Raw genomic sequence first — 22,167 nt, forward strand, 5'->3', positions numbered from 1 at the left:
CTACTTACCTGAATGGACAGATGGTCCAAATAGAAAATCAACAATAGTGACTTTGATTGACATACTGAACCAGCAGGATCTAACATCTATTCAGAACATTCTATACTAAAATAGCAGAACATATAGTACTTGCAAGTGCACACGGAACATTCTGTCAAGTGGATTACATATAATCACTAAAGAAGTCTCAGCAAATTAAAAAAGAGAGAAGTCATACCATGCATCTTTTCTGAACACAATGCTATGAAACGAGAAACCAATAACAAGAAGAAATCTAGAAAAAGCAAAAATGCATGGAGATTAAATAACACACTATCACACAATGAATGGTTCAACCAAGAAATCAAAGAGGAAATTTAAAAAATACATGGAGGCAACTAAAAATGGAAACAGAATGGTCCAAAATCTCTGAGATTCAACAAAAAAGCTGTTCTAATTGGGAATTTTATAACTTTAATAATTTAAATAATTAATATTAATTAATATTAATATTTAATAATTTTAATAATTTTATAATTTTATTGGCCTACCTCAAGAAGCATTGTAGCTAAACCTTACACTTAATGGCACAAGAAAAAGAAAAATAAACAAAACCCAAAGCCAGGAGAAGGAAGGAAATAATAAAGTTTAAGGCAGAAATAAGCAAAATAGAAATTAAAAAACCAAAAGAACAGATCAATGAAACCAGAAGCTGGTTCTTTGAAAATATCAACAAAACTGGTAAACCTTTTGTGAGATTCTTGAAAAAAGAGGACTCAAATTTAAAAAATCAGAAATGAAAGAGTAGAAATAACAATTGACACCACAGACATATGAAAGATTATAAGAGAATATTATGAAAAATCATATAGCAACAAATTGGATAACCTAGAAAAAGTGGATAAATTCCTAGAAACATATAACCTAACAAAATGGAATCAGGAAGAAATTGAAAATTTGAAATTGATTACTAGCACTGAAATTGAATCAATAATCAAAAAACTTCCCAGGGACTGGTTGGCTCAGTTGGTTGAGTGTTCAACTCGATTTCAGCTCAGGTGATGATCTCAGGGTTGTGAGATCAAGCCCCACACCAGGCTCCATGGCCTGCTTAAGATTCTCTCTCTTCCTTTCCCTCTGCCCCTACCTCTCTCTCCCTCAAAATAAAACAACATCCAACAAATGAAAGTCTAGGACCAGACAGCCTCATAGGTGAATTCTACCAAACATTTAAAGAAGAGTTAATATCTGTTCTTCTCAAAGAATATTCCAAAAACTAGAAAAGAAAGAACTAGAAAGAAAAGCTTCTGAATACATTCTATGAGGCCAGCATTATCCTGATACTAAAGCCAAACAAAGACACCACAAAAAAAAGAGAACTATAAGTCAATATCTCTGATGAACATAGATGCAAAAATTCTCAACAAAATATTAGCACACTGATTCCAACAGTACATTTAAAAAATTTCATTTCCTGGGGTGTCTGGGTGGCTCAGTTGTTGAGCATCTGACTCTTGGTTTTGGCTCAGGTCATGATCTCATGGTCATGAGACTGACTCCTGTGTCAGACTCCATGCTCAGTGGAGAGTCTGCTTGAGAGTCTATCCCTCTTCCTCTGTCCCTCCCCCTACTCACACACATGCTCTCTTTCTTTCTCTCAAATAAAGAAATTTTTAAAAAATCATTTGCCATAAAAAAAAATCATTTACCATGACCAAGTGGGATTTACTACTGGGATGCATGGGATTCTTGGGTGGTTCAAATGTGATATATCACATCAATAAGAGGAAAGATAAAAACCATATGATCTTTCCAAGAGATGCAGAGAAAGCATCTGAAAAAAAGTAAAACACATACTCATATAAAAACGATCAACAAAGTAGGTTTAGAGGGAACATACCTCAACATAATAAAGGCCATATATAAAAAACCTAGAGCTAGCATCATCCTCAATAGGGAAAAACTGAGAGCTTTTCCTCTCAGGTCAAGAACAAGATAAGGATGTCCATTCCCACCACTTTTATTCAACAGCTGTAAGAGAAGATAAAGGAACAAAAGGTATCTAAATTGGTAAGGAAGAAGTAAAACTTTCACTATTTGAAGATGAGATGATGCTATATATAGAAACCCCAAAGACTCCACCAAAAAACCACTAGAACTGATATGAATTCAGCAAGTTTGCAGGATACAAAATCAATATACAGAAATCTTGCATTTCTGTACACTAATAATAAAACAGCAGAAAGAGAAATTAAGATAATAATCCTACAATTACACCAAAAATAATAAAACACCTAGGAATAAATTTAACCAAATAACCTAGGAATAAATTTAACCAATAAAAGACACATATTCTGAAAACTATAAAATATTGGTGAAAATAATTGAACATGACACCAAAAAATGGAAAGATACTCCATGCCGATGGATTAAAAGACTAAATATTGTTAAAATGTCTATATTATCCAAAGCAATTTATAGATTTAATGCAATCCCTATCAAAATATCAACAGCATTTTTCACAGAACTGGAAAAAGCAATCCTGAAATGTGTATGGAACCACCAAACACCCTGGTAGCCAACGCCATCTTGAAAAAGAACAAAAGAACAAGAGGCATCACATTTCCATACTTCAATTTATACTTACAAAGCTGCAATATTCAAAAGAGTATGGTAATGGTCAACTAATCTTCAACAAAGGAGGTATGAATATGCAATGGAAAAAAGTTTCCTCAACAAATACAAATGGTCTTGAGAAAACTGTCCAGTTATATGCAAAAGAATGAAGCTGGACCACTTTCTTATACCATGCACAAAAATAAACTCAAAATGGATTAAGGACCTAAAGTTGAGATCTAAAATCATAAAAATCGTAATAGAGCGCACAGGTAGTAATTTCTCTGACATTGGTCATAGCAACCTTTTCCTAGAAATGTCTCCTGAGGCAAGGGAAAGAAAAGCAAAAATGAACTATTGGGACTACATCAAAATAAAAACTCCTACACAACAAAAGAAACAATCAATAAAACTAAAAGACAACCTACTGAATAGGAGAAGATATTTGTAAATGAAAATCCAATAAAGGATTAGTATCCAAAATACATGAAGAATATATACAACTTGACACCAAAAAAAAAAAAAAAAAAATACAAATAATCTAAATAAAAATGGGCAGCAGACATTTCTCCAAAGAAGACATCCAGATGGCCTATAGACACATGAAAAGATGCTCAAAATCACTCATATCAGGGAAACACAATCACAACCATAATAAGGTAACATCTCACACCTGTCAGAATGGCTAAAATAAAAATACAAGAAACAACAAATGTTGGCAAGGATGTAGAGAAAAAGGAATCCCTTGTACACTGTTGGTAGGAATGCAGATTGGTGCAGCCACTGTGGAAAACAGTATGCAGATTCCTCAAAAAAATCAAAACAGGACTGCCATAAAATCCAGTAATCACACTCCTGGATATTTATCCAAAGACTATGAAAACATTAATTCAAAAAGTTATATGCACTCCTATGTTTATTGCAGTATTATTTACAATACCCAAACTATGGAAACAGCCCAAGTGTCCACTGATAGATGAATGGATAAAAGAGATATGGTATATATAAAATTGAATATTACTCAGCCAAAAGAAAACAAAATTTTGCCATTTGCAACAGTATGGATGGAGCTAGAGAGTATAATGCAAAATGAAGTCAATCAGAGAAAGACAAATACCATATGATTTCACTCATAAGAGGAATTTAAGAACAAAACAAATAAGGAAAGGAGAAAAAGAGGGTGGGGGAGAGAGAAAGAGAGAGAACTAGGGTGAGCCCTGAATAATGCATAGAATGGAATCAGTATATCACACACAGAAACTAATATAACACTGTTATGTTCACTATGCTGAATTTTAAATGAAAACAAAACAAAACAAAAACAAAACAAAAAAAACAAAAACAACACTTGAAACTAGCATACTTTCTTCCCAGCCAAGATATAATCAGTAGCTATAGTGCCCTAGCTCAGGCACAGTTGTGAGAGAAAATGCCTCATGGCTTCTAAAATGCCTAATGGAGCTGAGATGGAATGGTAGTCTGAAGTTGAACTCCAAGTGCTCAAATGCTGAAGTGGCTGGTTTTTGTTCAAATAGGTGATACTACACATCTCTTATGAACAGTGTTACTTGGCTTCTTTGACCAAGGTCCACAATGATCAATATTCACACAACTTGCCTCTCTCTTCTGTATTGTGGTCTGACTGCCTCCAATTTCTTAGAGCTGTCAAGACTTCAAGTGGTGTACATTTTTACATCATTTGAAAAATGGAATCATTTGCACCCCTCTGGCTTGCAACAGGAACTGCACTGCTAAAATTTCCCAACTCCGACTTCCCACCTCAGACTGATTCTCTGCTTAACATGCCTTTCTCTGGCTTATTTCCTATGCACAAAAGCTGGGTAACATGGTTTAATTATATTTTGACTTTTAACAAAAAGTGCAAGTGAACTGTAGAAAACCACATATGTTATTCAAATTTTTGGGCAAACAGGTCCAGGAAAAGTTCAACACTGAACTGTATGATTCCAGTTCTCGAGCCCTTCTTTCAGAGTTGGGAGTCTTACTCAGATCACAGGTATCTTTGGTCCCTTGGTAAATTCACATCTCCCTTTACGCTGTGACTTCCCAGGAGGAAGTGTATTGGAAAGGAGCACCAGCTCTTTTGCAACATTCCAGATGCTCCTGGTGTAAAAATTTGAAACAGATTTTAAAAATGTCATTTCTGGGGCACCTGAATGGTTCACTTGATCATGATCTCATGGGTTGTGGGGTCAAGTCTCAAGTCAGACTCCATGCTCAGCAGGTAGTATGACTGACAATCTCTCTCTGACCCTCTCCCCACTCACTCTCTCTCCCTCACTTGCTAAAATAAATAAATGTGTCTTGAAAAATATTAAAATTCAGAGAGGAAGCAAGATGGTGGAGGAGTAGGAGACTGAAATATCATTAGGTCCCAGGAGTTCAGCTATATAGTTATCAAACCATTCCGAATCCCTACAAACTCAATAGGAGATAGAAGAGAAGAGCAGCATTTCTAGGAATAGAAAAGCGACCACTTTCTGGAAGGTAGGATATGTGGAGAAGTGAATCTAAGGCGACATATGGGAAGACAGACAGTGGGGGGGGGGGGGGGGCTCCTGGCAAGTGAGAGAGCAGTGGAGCACAAAAATCAGAACATTTAGAAGTCTGCTCCACTGAGGTACATTGCTCTAGAGGTTAAGTGAGGGGAGGAACCCTCGCGGGGACAGTGTGATCTCAGAATCTGTGGGGTCACAGAAAGACCAGGGGTGCCTGAGTGTGGCAGAGCTCAGGTATCAGAGCAGGGAAGCCAAGGAGGGGCTCTCAGCTTGGAGGTACCTTCAACTGTGATCCAAGGCACAGTTGGGCCACTGTTCTTCAAGCAGGGACCCCACTGTGGCAGATCCGGAGATAACCCCTCCTTCCTCCTCCAGAGGAGTAATGCAGGAACACGCTGCAGGAATCTGCTGGGTTTGGAGACTCCAAATGGATCATGCACCAGAGATAGAAACACTCCGTCACAGGCCAGAGGAGCAAGGAGTGTGGCTGGAGACCAGGGAGAAGGGAGGGATTGACTGCTTTACTCTGAGGGTGCACTGAGGAGTGAGGACCCAAGCTCTTGGCTCCTCTAGGACCAGAGATTGGGAGGCGGCCATCTTCATTCCCATCCTTCACAGCCATATAGAAAGCATTTAGGGAACAAAAGGTACCAAGAATGAACCTGAGCAGATTGCTTAGCCTGTCCCTTGGCAAGGGTGGTGCAATTCCACTTCTGGAAAGATATTTGAGAATCACTGCAATAGGCCCCTCCCACAGAAGATCAGAAGACAAAGTTCAATAACCAACAAGAACTACGGAACTCCAGAGCTAGGGAAAAGCAACACATAGAATTCATGGCTTTTTCCCCATGATCCCTTAGTCTTGCAAAGCTAATTTTTTTTATTTAATTTTTTTCTTATTCTTTTTTAAAAATTTTTCCTCTTTCCTTTTTTAACTTTTTAACTATTTTATGTTTTTTAAAACTCTCTTCATAAATTTTCATTGTTATAGTCATATTTTATCCCTTCATTGTATTTAAACTTAATTTTTTATACATGGGGTTTTTCTTTGAAATTTTGAGATACAATTTCTTCTAATAGATCGAAATATAACCTATATATAGCACATGGCTTTGTTCTAGTCTCCAGCTGATCACATTCTCTCCCCTTTTTTTCCTCTTCCTTTTTCCAACCAACTTATCAATTCCTTTTTTAGAATCTCTTTTAATTTTCATCTTCACAGTCATATTCTATCCCTTTAGTGTTTACCCTTATTTTTGTGTATATGTATAAGTTTTTCTTACTTTAAAATTCTGGGAGGTAATTTCTTCTGAGACCAGAATACAGACAAAATCAAGTGAGTGGCTCTGTTCTACTCACCAGTCATTCATATATATATATATTTTAAAATTTCTCCCCTTTCTTCTCCCCCCAGTATTGAGTCTCTTCTGATTTGGTTAGCATATATTTTTCTGGGGTCTTAGTCACCCTTTTAGCATTTTATTATCTCATTCATATATTCTTATCTGGATAAAATACAAGGCAGAAAAACTCACCACACCAAAGAAAAACAAGAACTAGAGGCTACCAATGGCTAGGGACATAATCAATATGGACATTGGTAATATGTCAGGACTAGAGTTCAGAATGATGATTATCAAGGTACTAGCAGGGATCCAAAAAGGCATGGAAGATATTAGAGAATCCTTTTCTGGAGAAATAAAACCCCTTTCTGGAGAAATAAAAGAACTAAAATCTAACTAGGTTGAAATAAAAAAAAAAGCTATTAATCAGGTGCAATAAAAAATGGAGGCTATTACTGTAGGATAAATGAGGCATAACAGAATATTAGCAATATATAAGACCAAACGACAGAATAAACAAGTTGAGAAAAAGAGAGAGAAAAACAACTACTGGACCATGAGGGGAGAATTTGAGAGACAAGTGATACCATAAGACAAAACAGTATTAGAATAAATGGGATCCCAGAAGAAGAGAGAGAGGGGCAGAAGGTATATTGGAGCAAATTATAGCAGAGAACTTCCTTAATATAGCAAAGGAAACAAGTATCAAAATCCAGGAGGTACAGAGAGCCCCCTCAAAATCAATAAGAATAGGTCCAAACCCTGTCATCTAATAACAAAACTTACAAGTCTTAGTGACAAAGAGAAAATCCTCTCGGGATAAGATAGCATACAATGTAGCATACAATGATAGAAATATTAGATTGGCCACAGATCTATCCACAGAGACCTGGCAGGCCAGAAAGGACTGGCATAATATATTCAGAGCATTAAATGAGAAAAATATGCAACCAAGAATACTATATCCAGCTAGGCTGTCACTGAAAATAGAAGCACAGATAAAAAGCTCCCAGGACAAACAAAAATTAAAAGAATTTGCAAACACCAAACCAGCCCTACGGGAAATATTGAAAGGGGACCTCTAAGCAAAGAGAGAGCCTAAAAGTAATAGACCAAAAAGGAACAGAGACAAAATATAGTAACAGTCACCTTACAGGCAATACAATGGCACTAAATTCATAACTTTCAGTAGTTACCCTGAAAGCAAATAGGCTAAATGCCCCCAATCAAAAGACACAGGGTATCAGAATGAATTGGAAAAAAAAAGAAAAAGAAAAAGAAGACCCATCGATATGCTCTCTGCAAGAAACTCATTTTAGAGCCAAAGACACCTCCAGATTTAAAGCTAGGGGTTGGGAAACAATTTACCATGCTAATGGACATCAAAAGAAAGCTGGGGTGGCAATCCTTATATCAGATAAATTAGATTTTAAGCCAAAAACTATAATAAGAGATGAGGAAGGATGCTATATCATACTCAAAAGTTTCTGTCCAACAAGAAGATCTGACAATTTTAAATATCTATGCCCCTAACATGGGAGCAGCCAACTATATAAACCACTTAATAACAAAATCAAAGAAACACATCGACCATAACAGAAGTATGAGACTTTAACACTCCCCTCACTGAAATAGACAGATCATCCAAGCAAAAGATCAACAAGGAAATAAAGGCCTTAAATGACACACTGGACCAGATGGACATCACAGATATATTCTGAACATTCCATCCCAAAGCAATAGAATACACATTCTTCTCTAGTGCACATGGAACATTCTCCAGAATAGATCACACCCTGGGTCCCAAATCAGGTCTCAACTGGGACCAAAAGATTGGGATCATTCCTTGCATATTTTCAGACCACAATGCTCTGAAACTAGAACTCGACCACGAGAGAAAAGTTGGAAAGAACTCAAATACATGGAAACTAAAGAGCATCTTACTAAAGAATGAATGGCTCAATTAGGAAATTAAAGAAGAATTTTAAAAAATTCATGGAAACAAATAAAAATGAATACACAATTGTTCAAAATCTTTGGGACACAGCAAGTGTGGTCATGAGAGGAAAGTATATAGTGATATAAGCCTTTCTCAAGAAACAAGAAAGGTCTCAAGTACACAACCTAACCCTACACCTAAAGGAGATGGAGAAAAAAACAGCAAAGGAATCCTAAACCCAGCAGGAGAAGAGAAATAATAAAGATCAGAGCAGAAATCAATGAAATAGAAACCAAAAGAATAGTAGAACAAATCAACAAAACTAAGAGCTGGTTCTTTGAAAGAATTAATAAGATTGATAAACCCATGGCCAGACTGATCAAAAAAAAAAAAAAAGAGAGAGAGAGTGAGAAAGGACCCAAATTAATAAAATCATGAATGAAAGAAGAGAGATGACAACCAACACCAAAGAAATACAATTATAAGAACATATTATAAGCGACTATATACCAGCAAATTTGAAAATCTGGAAGAAATGGATGCATTCCTAAAGACATATAAACTACCAAAACTGAACTAGGAAGAAATAGAAAGCCTAAACAGACCCACAACCAGTAAGGAGACTGAGGCAGTCATCAAAAACCTCCCAAAAAACAAGAGCCCAGGGCCAGATAGCTTCCCAGGGGAATTCTACAAAACATTTAAAGAAGAATTTATACCTATTCTCCTGAAACTGTTCCAAAAAATAGAAAAGGAAGGAAAACTTCCAAACTCATTTTATGAGGCCAGCGTTACCTTGATCCCAAAACCAGACAAAGATACCATCAAAAAAGAGAACTACAGACCAATATCCTTAATGAATACAGATGCAAAACTTCTCATCAAATACTACCCAATAGGATCCAACAGTACATTAAAAGGATTATACACCACGACCAAGTGGGGTTTATTCCTGGGCTTCAAGTTTGGATCAACATCTGCAAATCAATCAATGTGATATAATACATTAATAAAAGAAAGAACAAGAACCCTATGATACTCTCAATAGATGCTGAAAAAGCATTTGACAAAGTACAGCATCCCTTCCTGATCAAAACTCTTTAAAGTGTAGGGATAGAGAGTACATACCTCAATATCACCAAAGCCATTTATGAAAAACCCACAGTGAATATCATTCTCAATGAAGAAAAATAGAGCTTTTCCCCTCAGGTCAAGAAGACAGCAGGGCTGTCCACTATCACCACTGCTGTTCAACATAGTACTAGAAGTTCTAGTCTCAGCAATCAGACAACAAAGAGAAATAAAATGCATCTGGATTGGCAAAGAAGAGGTTAAACTCTCACTTTCTGAAGATGATATGATACTTCACATGGAAAATCCAAAAGACTACACTCCAAATCTGCTAGAACTTGTACAGGAATTCAGTAAAGTGTCAGGATACAAAATCAATGCACAGAAATTAGTTGTATCTCTATACACCAACAGCAAGACAGAAGAAAGAGAAATTAAGGAGTTGATTCCATTTACAACTACCCCCGAAACCATAAGATACTTAGGAGTAAACCTAACCAAAGAGGCAAAGAATCTGTACTCAGAAAACTATAAAGTACTCATGAAAGAAATTGAGGAAGACACAAAGAAATGGAAAAATGTTCCATGCTCCTGGACTGGAAGAACAAATATTGTGAAAATGTCTATGCTACCTAAAGCAATCTATACATTTAATGTAATCCTTATCAAAATACCAGCAATTTTTTTTCAAAGAAATGGAACAAATAATCCTATAATTTATATGGAACCAGAAAAGGCCCCAAATAGCCAGAAAAATGTTGAAAAAGAAAACCAAAGTTGGTGGCCTCACAATTCCAGACTGGAAGCTTTATTACAAAGCTGTAATCATCAAGACAGTACGGTACTGGCACAGAAACAGACACATAGATCAATGGAACAGAATAGAGGGCCTAGAAATAGACCCTCAATCCTATGGTCAATGAATCTTTGACAAAGAAGGAAAGAATATCTAATGGAAAAAAGATAGTCTCTTCAACAAATGGTGTTGGGAAAATTGGACAGCCACACGCAGAAGAAAGAAACTGGACCATATCCCTTATACCACACACAAAAATAGACTCAAAATGGATGAAAGACCTCAATGTGAGAATGGGAGTCATTAAAATTCATTGAGTTTTTTGAATTCATTGAAGATAACACAGCCAGAAACCTCTTCAACCTCAGCCACAGCAACTTCTTCCTAGAAACATGTCCAAAGGCAAGGGAAGCAAGGGCAAAAATGAACTATTGGTACTTCATCAAGACTAAAAGCTTTTGCACAGTGAAGGAAACAGTCAACAAAATCAAAAGACAACTGACAGAATGGGAGAAGATATTTGCAAAAGACATATCAGATAAAGGGCAAGTATCCAAAATCTATAAAGAACTTAGCAAACTCAACACCCAAAGAACAAATAATCCAATCAAAAAATGGGCAGAAGACATGAACAGACATTTCTGCAAAGAAGATATCCAGATGGCCAGCAGACATGTGAAAAAGTACTCCACATCACTCACCATCAGGGAAATACAAATCAAAACTACAATGAGATTCCACCTCACACCAGTCAGAATGGCTAAAATTAACAAGTCAGGGAATGACAGCTGTTGGCGAATATGTGGAGAAAGGGGAACCCTCCTACACTGTTGGTGGGAATGTAAGCTGGTGGAGCTACTCTGAAAATAGCATAGAAGTTCCTCAAAAAGTTGAAAATAGAGCTACCCTACATCCCCCCAATCACACCACTGGTTATTTACTGTAAAAATACAAATGTAGTGATCTAAAGGGGCATGTGCACCCGAATGTTTATAGCAGCAAAGTCCACAATAGCCAAACTATGGAAAGAACCTAGATGTCCGTCAACAGATGAACGGATAAAGAATAGGTGGTATGTATATACAGTGAAATACTATGCAGCCATCAAAAAGTGAAATCTTGCCATTTGCAATGACATGGATGGAACTAGAGGGTATTATGTTGAGTGAAATAAGTCAATCAGAGAAAGACAATTATCATATGATCTCACTGATATAAGGAATTTGAGAGGCAGTGCACAGGTTGTGGGGGGTAGGGAAGGAAAATATGAAACAAGATGGGATCGAGAGGGAGACAAACCATAAGAGACTCTTAATCTCACAAAACAAACTGAGGGTTGCTGGGGGGTAGGGATAGTGTAGTTTGGTTATGGGCATATGGGGTAGGGATAGTGTGGTTGGGTTATGTGCTATGGTGAGTTCTGTGAAATGTATAAGCCTGATGATTCAAAGACTTGTACCCCTGGGGCAAATAATACATTATATATTAATAAAAATAATTTTAAAAAATTAAAATTCATTTCATTTTTAATGAATACAATTTAATGAATAAAACTCATTTCATTTTTAATATCTTGTCAAGGACAAAGAAATGCGCCAGACAAACATTCTGAGTCCATTCCTAGCATCCTGTTTTATCTTGGAGCTCAAAAAAGCTGCCAGTCATGAATGTAGCCAGAGTGGATAGTTCACATGATTTTTACTTAAAATTAAATATTTACTGTTATGATTATAAGAAAACTCTACCAAGGTTCTTGCATCATTTGGCATACCCTTTCATCACTCTTGGCAATATTATGCGACCCCTGGCTCAGGACCATGTACCAAGTAGAAAAGTGTTCCTTAGTACTTATAGCAGGTCATAAAAATCTCTCCGTTGGCTCTATATCCATAATATCATCAATAAATGGGTCAAGTCCCTATTTTTGCCCCATCACCACATGGTTGCCTTGAAAAGGTCTGAGCTCTCTTACTACATGTAAGATGAAATGGGTGTTTAGAACATACCTGAACAAATTTATTCATAAAAAAGCATCAGTCTTTCTTTTAGGCACAACTCATTTAGTAGGAATGACTTAGTAGTTAAATTCATGAAAAGCATTCTTACCTGAGAGGTGGAGAGTGTTTGTACTATTCAAAAAACTGAAAATATATTCTGTAAAATAGTCTGGGGAAGGCAAGTTTCTTTGCCCCAGACAAACACCTTGGAGGGACAGAGCGATGATTGTCGCTGCTAACTGAGGAAGTGTATTTTCATCAGCACCATCACTGCTCAATATTCCAGATTTTTCCTGCAGCATTTTGGTTTCCATACACTGAAATCAGATACATAGTAAAAAGAAAAGTTTGAACTTCTGAAGTTACATTGATTAAAATATCTCTAGGATTTCCCCAAAAGACAAGAAACAGTTCTTTACCTTACAGAGGTCTGAACTGTTTGTAGGAACAGGACTACCCTCATTCTCTAGTCTCGAAATTCTGCTTGGAAACTTCTTGTTTCTTTTATTCACCCTGACACTGGATTTTTTAACACCCATCCTACTGGTCCTTATTTACTTAACCTTTCTCATTATTCCTTCAGAGATGAGTTTTCTCCAAGAAGATCCCTTATTCTTACTGTTCACACCCTTCCAGTTGGAGAACTGTTTCTCTCCAGCTTCAAGTAGAGTCTGAAGTGTAACGACTTTCAAATATATATTCCTGACCTTGACTTCATACTGGCTCTGTTGTATTGTGTCATCATAAGAAACTTCTCTTTTCACCCTTGCCTTTAGTTTCAAGTTCAACGTGTGGTAAGTGCAAATCAAAGTTAGCACAGTATGTTTTTGAACTTCCATTGAACCTAGGATCTTTTCCATGTGTACATCAATTTTCTTCAATGAAATTATGAGTCTTTAAAAGGTGAGACTCTTGCCTTGCATTCCACTGGAATATCAATTCACTCATTTAAACATTTATTGAGTGCCTATTGTGTGCCAGACACTGTGCTAAGTCCATTACATTATTCTCTCTTTTCAATCTCCCAGAGCTCTGTGCAGTGGATACTCTTTACACAGATCACTGGGCTGATAAGTGAGTCCCAGTGTACACCCAGATAGGACTCTGTAGCCTAAGCTCTTAAATACTCTTCCTCTTAAATGTAGAAATAAATGGAAACACAGATGGTGATGGGACTTTCATATCATTAAAGTGAGTTCCACAGCATAGTGCTTGGGATAGACAGGTAAGGCTTTAATATTATCTCTGTTATTTGTAACTGAGTGACCTTGAGCAAAATGATTAACTTTGCCAACCTTCATACTCTTTATTGATAAAAAAGGACTAGACTAATGCATGAAAAATTCTTAATATAGTAGTTGGTACATAGGACACAATCAGCTAGTCTTCGCTACTATTATTGTGAGACCCAGTGTCTAGCTGTGCATCGGATAGAGTAAGCTGAAGAAGGTGACAAGAATCTTATACTCAGTGCTATGAAAACTTTTCCCCTAAAGGCTCCAGGGAAGACATTAATATTATAAACAAAAGAGTAATACAGTAAGGTATGTTATAGAAATGTCGCTCTGGTGGTAAAGTAGTGAATAAATTGCCAGGGCTAGAATTAAAGAGCAGGAGTAAAGTTAAGAAGTTATTGATTAACCCAAGGTATTTCTTGACCTCAGATGGTAGCACTAGAGATAGAAAAATGGCTATATTTGAGGAATATTACAAAGGATTTGGAAGAAAATGTGAAGGAGTCCAAAGAGTTAAAAATGGCTCAGGTTTCTGGGTTTGTCAAATGTAGGACGGTAATACTATCCACTATTCCCTCATCGAAGAGTCAGGGCTAGTAGAGAAGTCTGTACAGATCCCTGTTTATTCATCATGGAAACAGCCAACAGTAGAAAGAACAGAGAGAGGTGGGAGCAACAGATTGAGTCAAGGAGATCAACAGTAGTTGGACAAAAGAGAAGGGAGGGTCTGGAGGGATATTAACATTCTGGGCCACTAGGGAGGGTGGCTATATTAGGGTCCTCCAGTGCAGAGCTCTTTGTTGATGACCTGGTGAAGGCCCACCTAGAGCACCTGTTAGTGGCTTCACCTATGGAGGCCCAATCCTGTGTAGATCAAGACCTACCTGTTGGTAATGGTGGGCCTGGTCTACCAGCACCTTCCGTGACCTCACACTCTCTAATTGGAGACAGTGGCATCCTCCAGTGAGAGGCCAACTGGCCTCCTGTAAAAGTCTGGGTTGACTTGACTAAGGATTCCTAAGGGAATTCCAGCCCAAGTGAATGGGTTAAAGGATGGCATTGCCATCCTCAAGGAGACAAAAGCTCTAAGGCCTAACGACTCAACAAGAGCTCTTAATTCTTGACTGAAGAGATGGAGAAAGTAGGCCTACACATAATATTGAATTATTTTCTTCTGCTCTAGGAATGTTTAATCTCACATACACTTGGAAGCCCAGGAATTTGCAGTATGTGTTGGATAACCAGAAATCTGCGTTGAACATATACACACCATCTGCTTTTAAGAGCAGGGTTTTCATTCCCACTTTATCTGCATCAAAAGGCAGTAACAGATGGGGTGACTAAACTCCTAGTGGCTAATTTGAACTGATCTCATATCATATAGATGTTGCACCGAAGAAATTATATGTGGGCCTATTTCCTTATTTAAGCAGAAACTGAATTCCAGAAAGGAACCCATTTTCTCAATTGGAAGTGGAAACAAAAATATGGCCCTATTTTGAGATTCGTGAGATGAGAGTTACCAGAGTGACGTCCACACAGTCTTTAAGAAGCAGTCTTTCCATCTGTGTGCCAATCACACGAGAAATTAAACATTTTTACCACAAACTGGAGGATATGTTTGCTGGTCGTTAGGCCACAGCATGATTGCACAGAAACCTCTGGGCTCCCAGGAGCCAGAAAGGAGGTCCAAAATCAAATATACCTACATACGTCCCTGTAGACTGAATGACTGTGTCCCCCTCATCCAAATTCATATGTTGAAATCCTACCGCCTACTGTGACGGTATTAGGAGGTGGGGCCTTTGGGAGTTGACTGGGTCATGAGAGTGAAGCCATCATGAATGGGATTAGTGCCCTTATAAGAGAGACCCCAGAGGGCTTCTCTACTCCCTCCACCATGGGAGGAGATGGTATCTTTTGAACCAGGATGGGGACTCTCGCTCAACTCCAGAACTGTGAGAAATAAATTTCTATTGTGTAGAAGCTACCCAGTCTATTATATTTTTGTTACGGCAGCTCAAAGACACATGTCAATGAAAAATTCAAGAGGAAAAAAAAAAATGATTCACAACTCTCTTCAAACTGCACAGGCGGTTGCACAATTCTTTAAGAAAATGTAGCTTAATTTTTTTTTCTTTTTTTAATATTCAGAGCACTTTATCCACTCAGACTTCCCACTGCAAAGCTGATAAAGGTAATTGAAAGGCCACCTTTTGCTGGAACAGTAATGAAGGCCAGAAGGGACCAAGAGCCTGGTTCCTCACAGTGGGAGCCCTGAGAGGAGAAAACCACTTCCAGAGACCCCTTGAACAGAAGCAGCAGGAATCAAAAGCTGCAGAAGAGATATGGTCTGGGCTGACGGTCATGAATAATGCTTTTTGCAAGCTGTTTCTCTGGTGAGGTAACTAATGATAAATTCCTCTCCCTCAAATGGTTCCACCTTTTTTTTTTTTTTCTTGGCCAGAAGGCAAGGCAAATAGGCACGGTGCCCTCCCTGACGTGGGTCAGTCCTTGGAGACTGATCAGGAACGGTGAATCACTCGCTTTCATGTGCAGGAGAAGAGCGCTGCCCCGTCACCTGGCTTTCCTGCCCACCCACCTTCTGGCTAGAACTCATTTTACAATCATTACTCATCCCATCTCCCCCTTTTATACTCAGAATTTTAAATGACATCACTTAACATCCCATAACTGAAAGCCACAAAGCCTTCTCTAAAGAGTCCCTGACTGTCCTAGGGATAAATAAGTGACAGGCAATAAGGCTCAGGGACTGTATCTCAGGAGCAAAGCCAGCTGGCACCTTGGCCCTTCTTACCTGGCTTCGAGAAGTGTCAAAGTACTGCCTGGTGAATGCCAAGATATCTTCTGTCTCGTTCTGTGAAAGGAAATAGGAGTCTTCGTCCTGCCTGAGGCTGAGGAGGCTGTGTAGGTAAAATTTATACTCTCGATTACTCATGTTGAGCTTGGAAGAACAGATCTCTTCCTGATGAATAATGTAATACAGGAGGAGAAGGGAAACTCTCTGGACCACTTCCTCTCGGAGCTGCTCCTCAAAATCTCCCCCAGCTATTAGTAACAGGGCATCTGGTTCGAAGCACTGTTTCAAAAACACAAAATAAAACACAAGTAGACACAAGGCTTAGTGAAGAGTCCTAGAACACTAACGACCACCCCTTATTATTTTATGAGCAGTAAGGAAAGGTGGGCAGCCCCAATAGTCAGCTTCAAATAAGATAATCCAGGTTGGACTTTCATACGTCAGGGATGCCCTCTTGGGGGAGCCCTTACTCCCGGAGAGGAGTTCTTCTATCTCCAGTGCTCCGTATGTTGCCTGGAGTAAAAGCAGTTGACTCTTTGGCTTTTAAAGGAATGTCCCCATCGCACTTAGAATGAAATCGACGCTCTACACGACTTTCTCATCCGTCTGGCTCTTGCCTACCTCCCAGCCTTCTCTTCCCTTAACGTCTTCCCACCTCTCGTTCACTTTCTGCCCCTGATGTGATTTTCCATCAGTCCCACCAAGCTCCTTCCCACCACGCATCAGGTCTTCTTCCCCCTCGTTTCTCAGATCGAGCTTATAGTGACACCCCCTCGGGGATGCTTCAGGAAAGCATAGAATAGGAAAATCTGGTATCCTAGGAGAATTCTTTTTTTTTTTTTTTCCCCCAAGATTTTATTTATTTATTTGACTATTTGCTCCTCTGGCCTGTGACGGAGTGTTTCTATCTCTGGTGCATGGTCCCATTTGGAGTCTCCAAACCCAGCAGATTCCTGCAGCGTGTTCCTGCATTACTCCTCTGGAGGAGGAAGGAGGGGTTATCTCCGGATCTGCCACAGTGGGGTCCCTGCTTGAAGAACAGTGGCCCAACTGTGCCTTGGATCTCTAGCATAGGAAATCCCCAACCCTGCCCCACGTTCTCCGGTGTGGCGCTGTTCCGTGGAAACAGGACCCAAGCCACAGAGGTGAGCCACATGTCACTTTAAATTTTCTAGTAGCCACATTTTAGAAAGCGAAATTCACTTTAATAACGTATCTAATACTGTCCCTTTTTGAAACATACATGCAGAGTAAGATTGCTTCGACATGTCATCCAAGTTTTTAAAAATTATTCATGAGCTATTTGACATTCTTTTGGACGGGTTAAGTCTTCAAAATCTGGTGTGCACTTTACACCTCCAAGCAGGTCTCAATTCAGATGAACCACGTATCAAATGCCCAGCAGTCACTTGGGTCTAGTGGCAACCTTAGTATAGAATAGATTTATTTTCTTTGTGGCCCTAGTATTCTAAAATTGCTTTCTCTCCATGTTTATTTTCTCTCTTCCCCTGAGAACAAGTGGTCCATTGGGCCAAGTTTTGTCTGTGCGCAGTTCTATCCTCAGCATCGAGCACAATGCCTGGCTCTTGGGAGGTGTGAAAAGCAATGATGAATGCCATCTGCCTTGCCTTTACCCTACCTAAGAGAATTGCTTAAAAATACTTCCACGATGATTTCTTTGTTTCACACACACAGCCCGACGCCCGGCTCAGCTCCTCTGGGAAGTTCACACGGCAGAAGGTGTTTTGGGTAATGATGGGACGATAAGAAAAAAAAGATACACACAGAGCTGTGGAAGGGAAACTCTCCTGACAAAACAGGAGATGCCTTACTTCAAAGACGGTGAGGCATTCCTAAGAATTCTCTTAGGAGGGGGTGCCTGGGTGGCTCAGTGGGTTAAAGCCTCTGCCTTCAGCTCAGGTCATGATCTCAGGGTCCTGGGATCGAGCCCCGCATCGGGCTCTCTGCTCAGCAGGGGGCCTGCTTCCCTTCCTCTCTCTCTCTCTGCCTGCCTCTCTGCCTACTTGTGACCCCTGTCAAATAAATAAATAAAATCTTGGGGGAAAAAAAAAAGAATTCTCCTAGGATACCAGAAGCAGCCCATGGCATAGCCTCAGTCTCAGTCAAGGCATGAAGGGATGCCTGTCCTGAGCCCCAGAGGGATTTTTTTTTTCCCCACAGCAGGACAGTTTACTAGAATATCTTTTAATTTACTCTCTGAGGTGGAAGCTTCAGGCGTCATAATTCCACGTGTGCTGGGTGTCCCACCAGGGAACATTTGGGACATACCGTCTGAGTCAGGAAGGAACATGTCATCTGTCTCGAAAGCAAAGCATTTGTCTCATTCTTCATGAGCTATACAGATTCCATTCTCACCCCAGCTCAGCTACACTGGGATAAGAACTCAACAAACAGGCTTCCCAACAAGACCAACTCGATGTGGCTATAAAGCTTCACCACTGAAACCAACCCAGCCCTTTTCTGTTTCTTGATTAGCCCACAAGAAAAGTTCATGGGTTGGTAGCTGTTGGCAGAGCTGACACCAAGACTTAGGGAGGCGAATCAGTTGAAACAAAAGTGTAATCGAGCCATGTGTCCAGAACACTGCTAAGCACCTTAGGTATTCAAGCATTCCCCAGTACAAATATCTAACTGGTGGGATGCCTGGGTGGCTCAGTCAGTTAAGCATCTGCCTTTGGCTCAGGTCATGATCCCACGGTCCTGGAACTGAGCCCCATATCAGGCTACCTGCTAAGTGGGGTGTCTACTTCTTCCTCTGCCTGCTGCTCCCCCTGCTTGTGCTCTGTGTCTGTCAAATAAATAAGGTCTTGGAAAAAAAAAACCTAAATCTAATTGGTTCTGGAAAAAAAAAATGTGATCATCTGTTTTTTGATGGTGAGAATATGATTCCATTATTTTAAATGGAAAAAACAAAATGTCCCCAGCCTATTTGATAACCCACCAAATATTTCTGCATAATGTTAAGCACTGAGAATACCAATTACCCAATTAACTCACAGTGAATAATGGGTACATTATTATATGGGTAATGGGTAATAATGGGTACATTTCTGTGCAGTATGCAAGGGCAACGCACAGAATCCAGCATGAGTTATGTCTTCCTTCTACAAGGAAGGTATAACTATAGCATATGTGAGAACCAAGTTTAAGAAAGTCTAAGCAACGTACCTAAGGTCACAGAGCTAATACTGCCCAATCTTAACTCCCCCTCCGCCACGGATAGGCTTTATTCTTTTATTCCTTTGTTTTGTGCCATGAAGAACATAAGCTGTAGACCCAACTATGTACTTAATGTGCAGCCTTTTGACCAGAAATTTACTCTCCCTCCTGTTTGATAGAAAAAAAGGTCAATTAGGAGACCAACAGACTGGTGGTTCAGTGGGTTAAGCATCTGTCTTTGGCTCAGATCATGATTCTGAGGTTCTGGGATCGAATCCCATGTACGGCTTCCTGCTCAGTGGGGGGCCCTCTGTTCTCCCTCTCCCTCTGTCCCTTCCCCTGCTTGTGTTCTCTTTCTCTTTCTCTTTCTCAAATAAATAAATAAAATCTTAAAAAAAAAAAAAAAAAGGATACCAAGGGATGGATAAGGCTCGAATGTAAATCAGTAAGGACATAGCTCCACAAGAAGAATGAATGAATTCTTGCTGACAGACTGTCAAGTGCCGTTCAGGTTGTTTGATGAGTCTGGGTATGTCGGACAAAGTGCCAGTGGAACAAAAAATGGCACTTCCACGAGGCCACAGGACCAGGCACACATGGCCAGGGTTTGGTTGACAGCGCATAGCAGAGTACATGGCCACCCTTCATCGCATCCAGGGTGCCTGAGACCCCTCTCCGTGCATGGCTCCTCCTCAATGTACTCTAGGATAGGAAGAGGAGGGATAGGGCACCTGGGTGCCTCAGTGGGTTAAGCCTCTGCCTTCCGCTCGGGTCATGATCTCAGGGTCCTGGGATCGAGCCCTGCATCGGGGTCTCTGCTCAGCAGGGAGCCTGCTTCCCTCCCCCTCTGCCTGCCTCTGCCTACTTGTGATCTCTTCCTCTCTGTGTCAGATAAATAAATAAAACCTAAAAACAAAACAAAACAAAAAAAAAGAAAGAAAGAAAAAACAGAAGAGGAGGGATGTGGCCTGGGGCAGCAGAGATCAGGATGAGATATGGTTTGTGAAAAGCATAGAATGGGGAAGGTAAATTGATTTCTGACTGAAAATGTTTATATAGTAGTGGAACATCTCATTCTGTCTGATGAGAGATTTCCTTCATCTCGAATGAACACAAGTTCTCTAACCTTACTTTAATTTTCTGATGCCTGCTTGAATAAAGCTCAGTGGGGAATCCAGTGACCGTGGACTGACAATATTTTGCCTTTTTATGATATTGGACTTTTAAGAAGTTACCTGCATATGGAAGGCAGTGGCTTGAGGAAAGACTACTCTTGGGCACATCATGAGATCTAACAGACACTGACAGGACAGAAAACTCTATGGGGGTGCGTGGGGGACTGGACTTTCCAATTCATCATCACTAGATATGGTTAAAACTTTTAGCAGTGGCTGGGTTTTGTTTGGGAAATAATGTCTAGTAAAATTTTGCAAATACTTCCATCTCATAGGCAACAAGATCCGTCTAAGGAGCTAACTCGGGTGAAGTGATTCTTTGTTAAAGAAGAAAGGACTCATTCCGGAATAATCCATCGATTTTCCCTTTGATTTCTTGTCAGGTGGAGGCAATCAGGTTTCAAAGGGAAAACAAACAGATTCTGGATTCCTGTAGTCAAATCAGATCACCTTCCCCAGCCGCCTAATTTAGTTTTGTTCGTTGCTGATGCTAGGAAAGCTTCAGTGACAAAAACAAGAGGAAATCTTTCTTCTGCATTAACAGGACAGTTGTCATACTTGTAGATAAACTTAAAAGATTTTAGATGCAAAGGTGTTTAAGTTTGACTATTGTTATGGATAAATCCACTGGCCTTTTTCAAGTTCTGAGATTTTTTTAAGGTCTCTTTTTTGGGGGGGGGGGCTTATAATGGACTCTAAGAGGGAAATTATATTTCATCTTTTTCCTGCCAAATCAAGAGTTGGAAGAATGTTGGCTGATGGCAGGTACTGGCTTTTTGTGTGGCTATACCAGATTCTGTGAGATTTCTGACTAACAGAGATAAGTCTTCCTAAGATAAGAAAAACCTGTAATATCAACAAGATAGAGTTTGAGCTGTTCCTTGTTTATCCTGGGACAGAAATGACAAATGGGGGAGGGAGCACTGAATTAAATGCAGGACCTTAAACCTGTGGTTCTCTACCTTGAAGGTGTCTGAGAATCTTCTAGAGATCTTGGATAAAATCCCCAACCCCTGGGATGGAGGGCAGGGAAGTCTGGGGACAGGGCAGGAGGGGGATGCTGAGGATTATCTCATTTCTCACCAGCACCACTCCAGGGTCCCTGGGAAAAGGGGATGGACATGTCCATGGTGTATAGGAAATGCGAGGGGACAAAGAGAGCTTGAGCTGTTGTGCCCCATCTCATGGCCATGTGGTCCTCACACACAGCTCCCTGAGGAGAGAACCAGCACTGGGGTCTTATAGATGAGGGAGCTGAGGTTCAACATGTCCCAACAACTAGAAGGTACCAGAACAACGATTTGGGCCCAGTGCTGGCTGACCCCAGACACCGGGTTCTTATCCCTTCACCATGTCTGGAATCCATGTAGGGTCATGGTTCCCACCACAACTGAAGTGGAATTTATTCACTTAGAGTTACTTAATCCCTCATTAAATTCATTAAAACTCCATTCTAACCTTCTCATTAAAAAATGTTAAAAAGGCCATGATCAGGC

The 22,167-nt window shown here is 39.7% G+C and overlaps 1 protein-coding gene across 5 annotated transcripts in view; it reads right to left on the minus strand.

The window, feature by feature from the left end:
• The window catches only part of SLC39A12 (solute carrier family 39 member 12), an 80,194-nt gene that overhangs the window by 54,146 nt on the left and 3,881 nt on the right, over window positions 1-22,167 (minus strand). For all 5 annotated transcript variants that reach the window (XM_059184012.1, XM_059184013.1, XM_059184016.1 and 2 more), the window contains 2 exons: window positions 16,314-16,595; window positions 12,370-12,577 (listed from right to left, as the gene is read on the minus strand). In XM_059184012.1, coding sequence (XP_059039995.1) covers window positions 12,370-12,577; window positions 16,314-16,595 — 490 coding nt within the window. The remainder of the gene's footprint in view (window positions 1-12,369; window positions 12,578-16,313; window positions 16,596-22,167) is intronic.

Source organism: Mustela lutreola, chromosome 8 (genome assembly GCF_030435805.1).
Source record: "Mustela lutreola isolate mMusLut2 chromosome 8, mMusLut2.pri, whole genome shotgun sequence".
In the NCBI taxonomy this organism is placed as follows: domain Eukaryota; kingdom Metazoa; phylum Chordata; class Mammalia; order Carnivora; family Mustelidae; genus Mustela; species Mustela lutreola.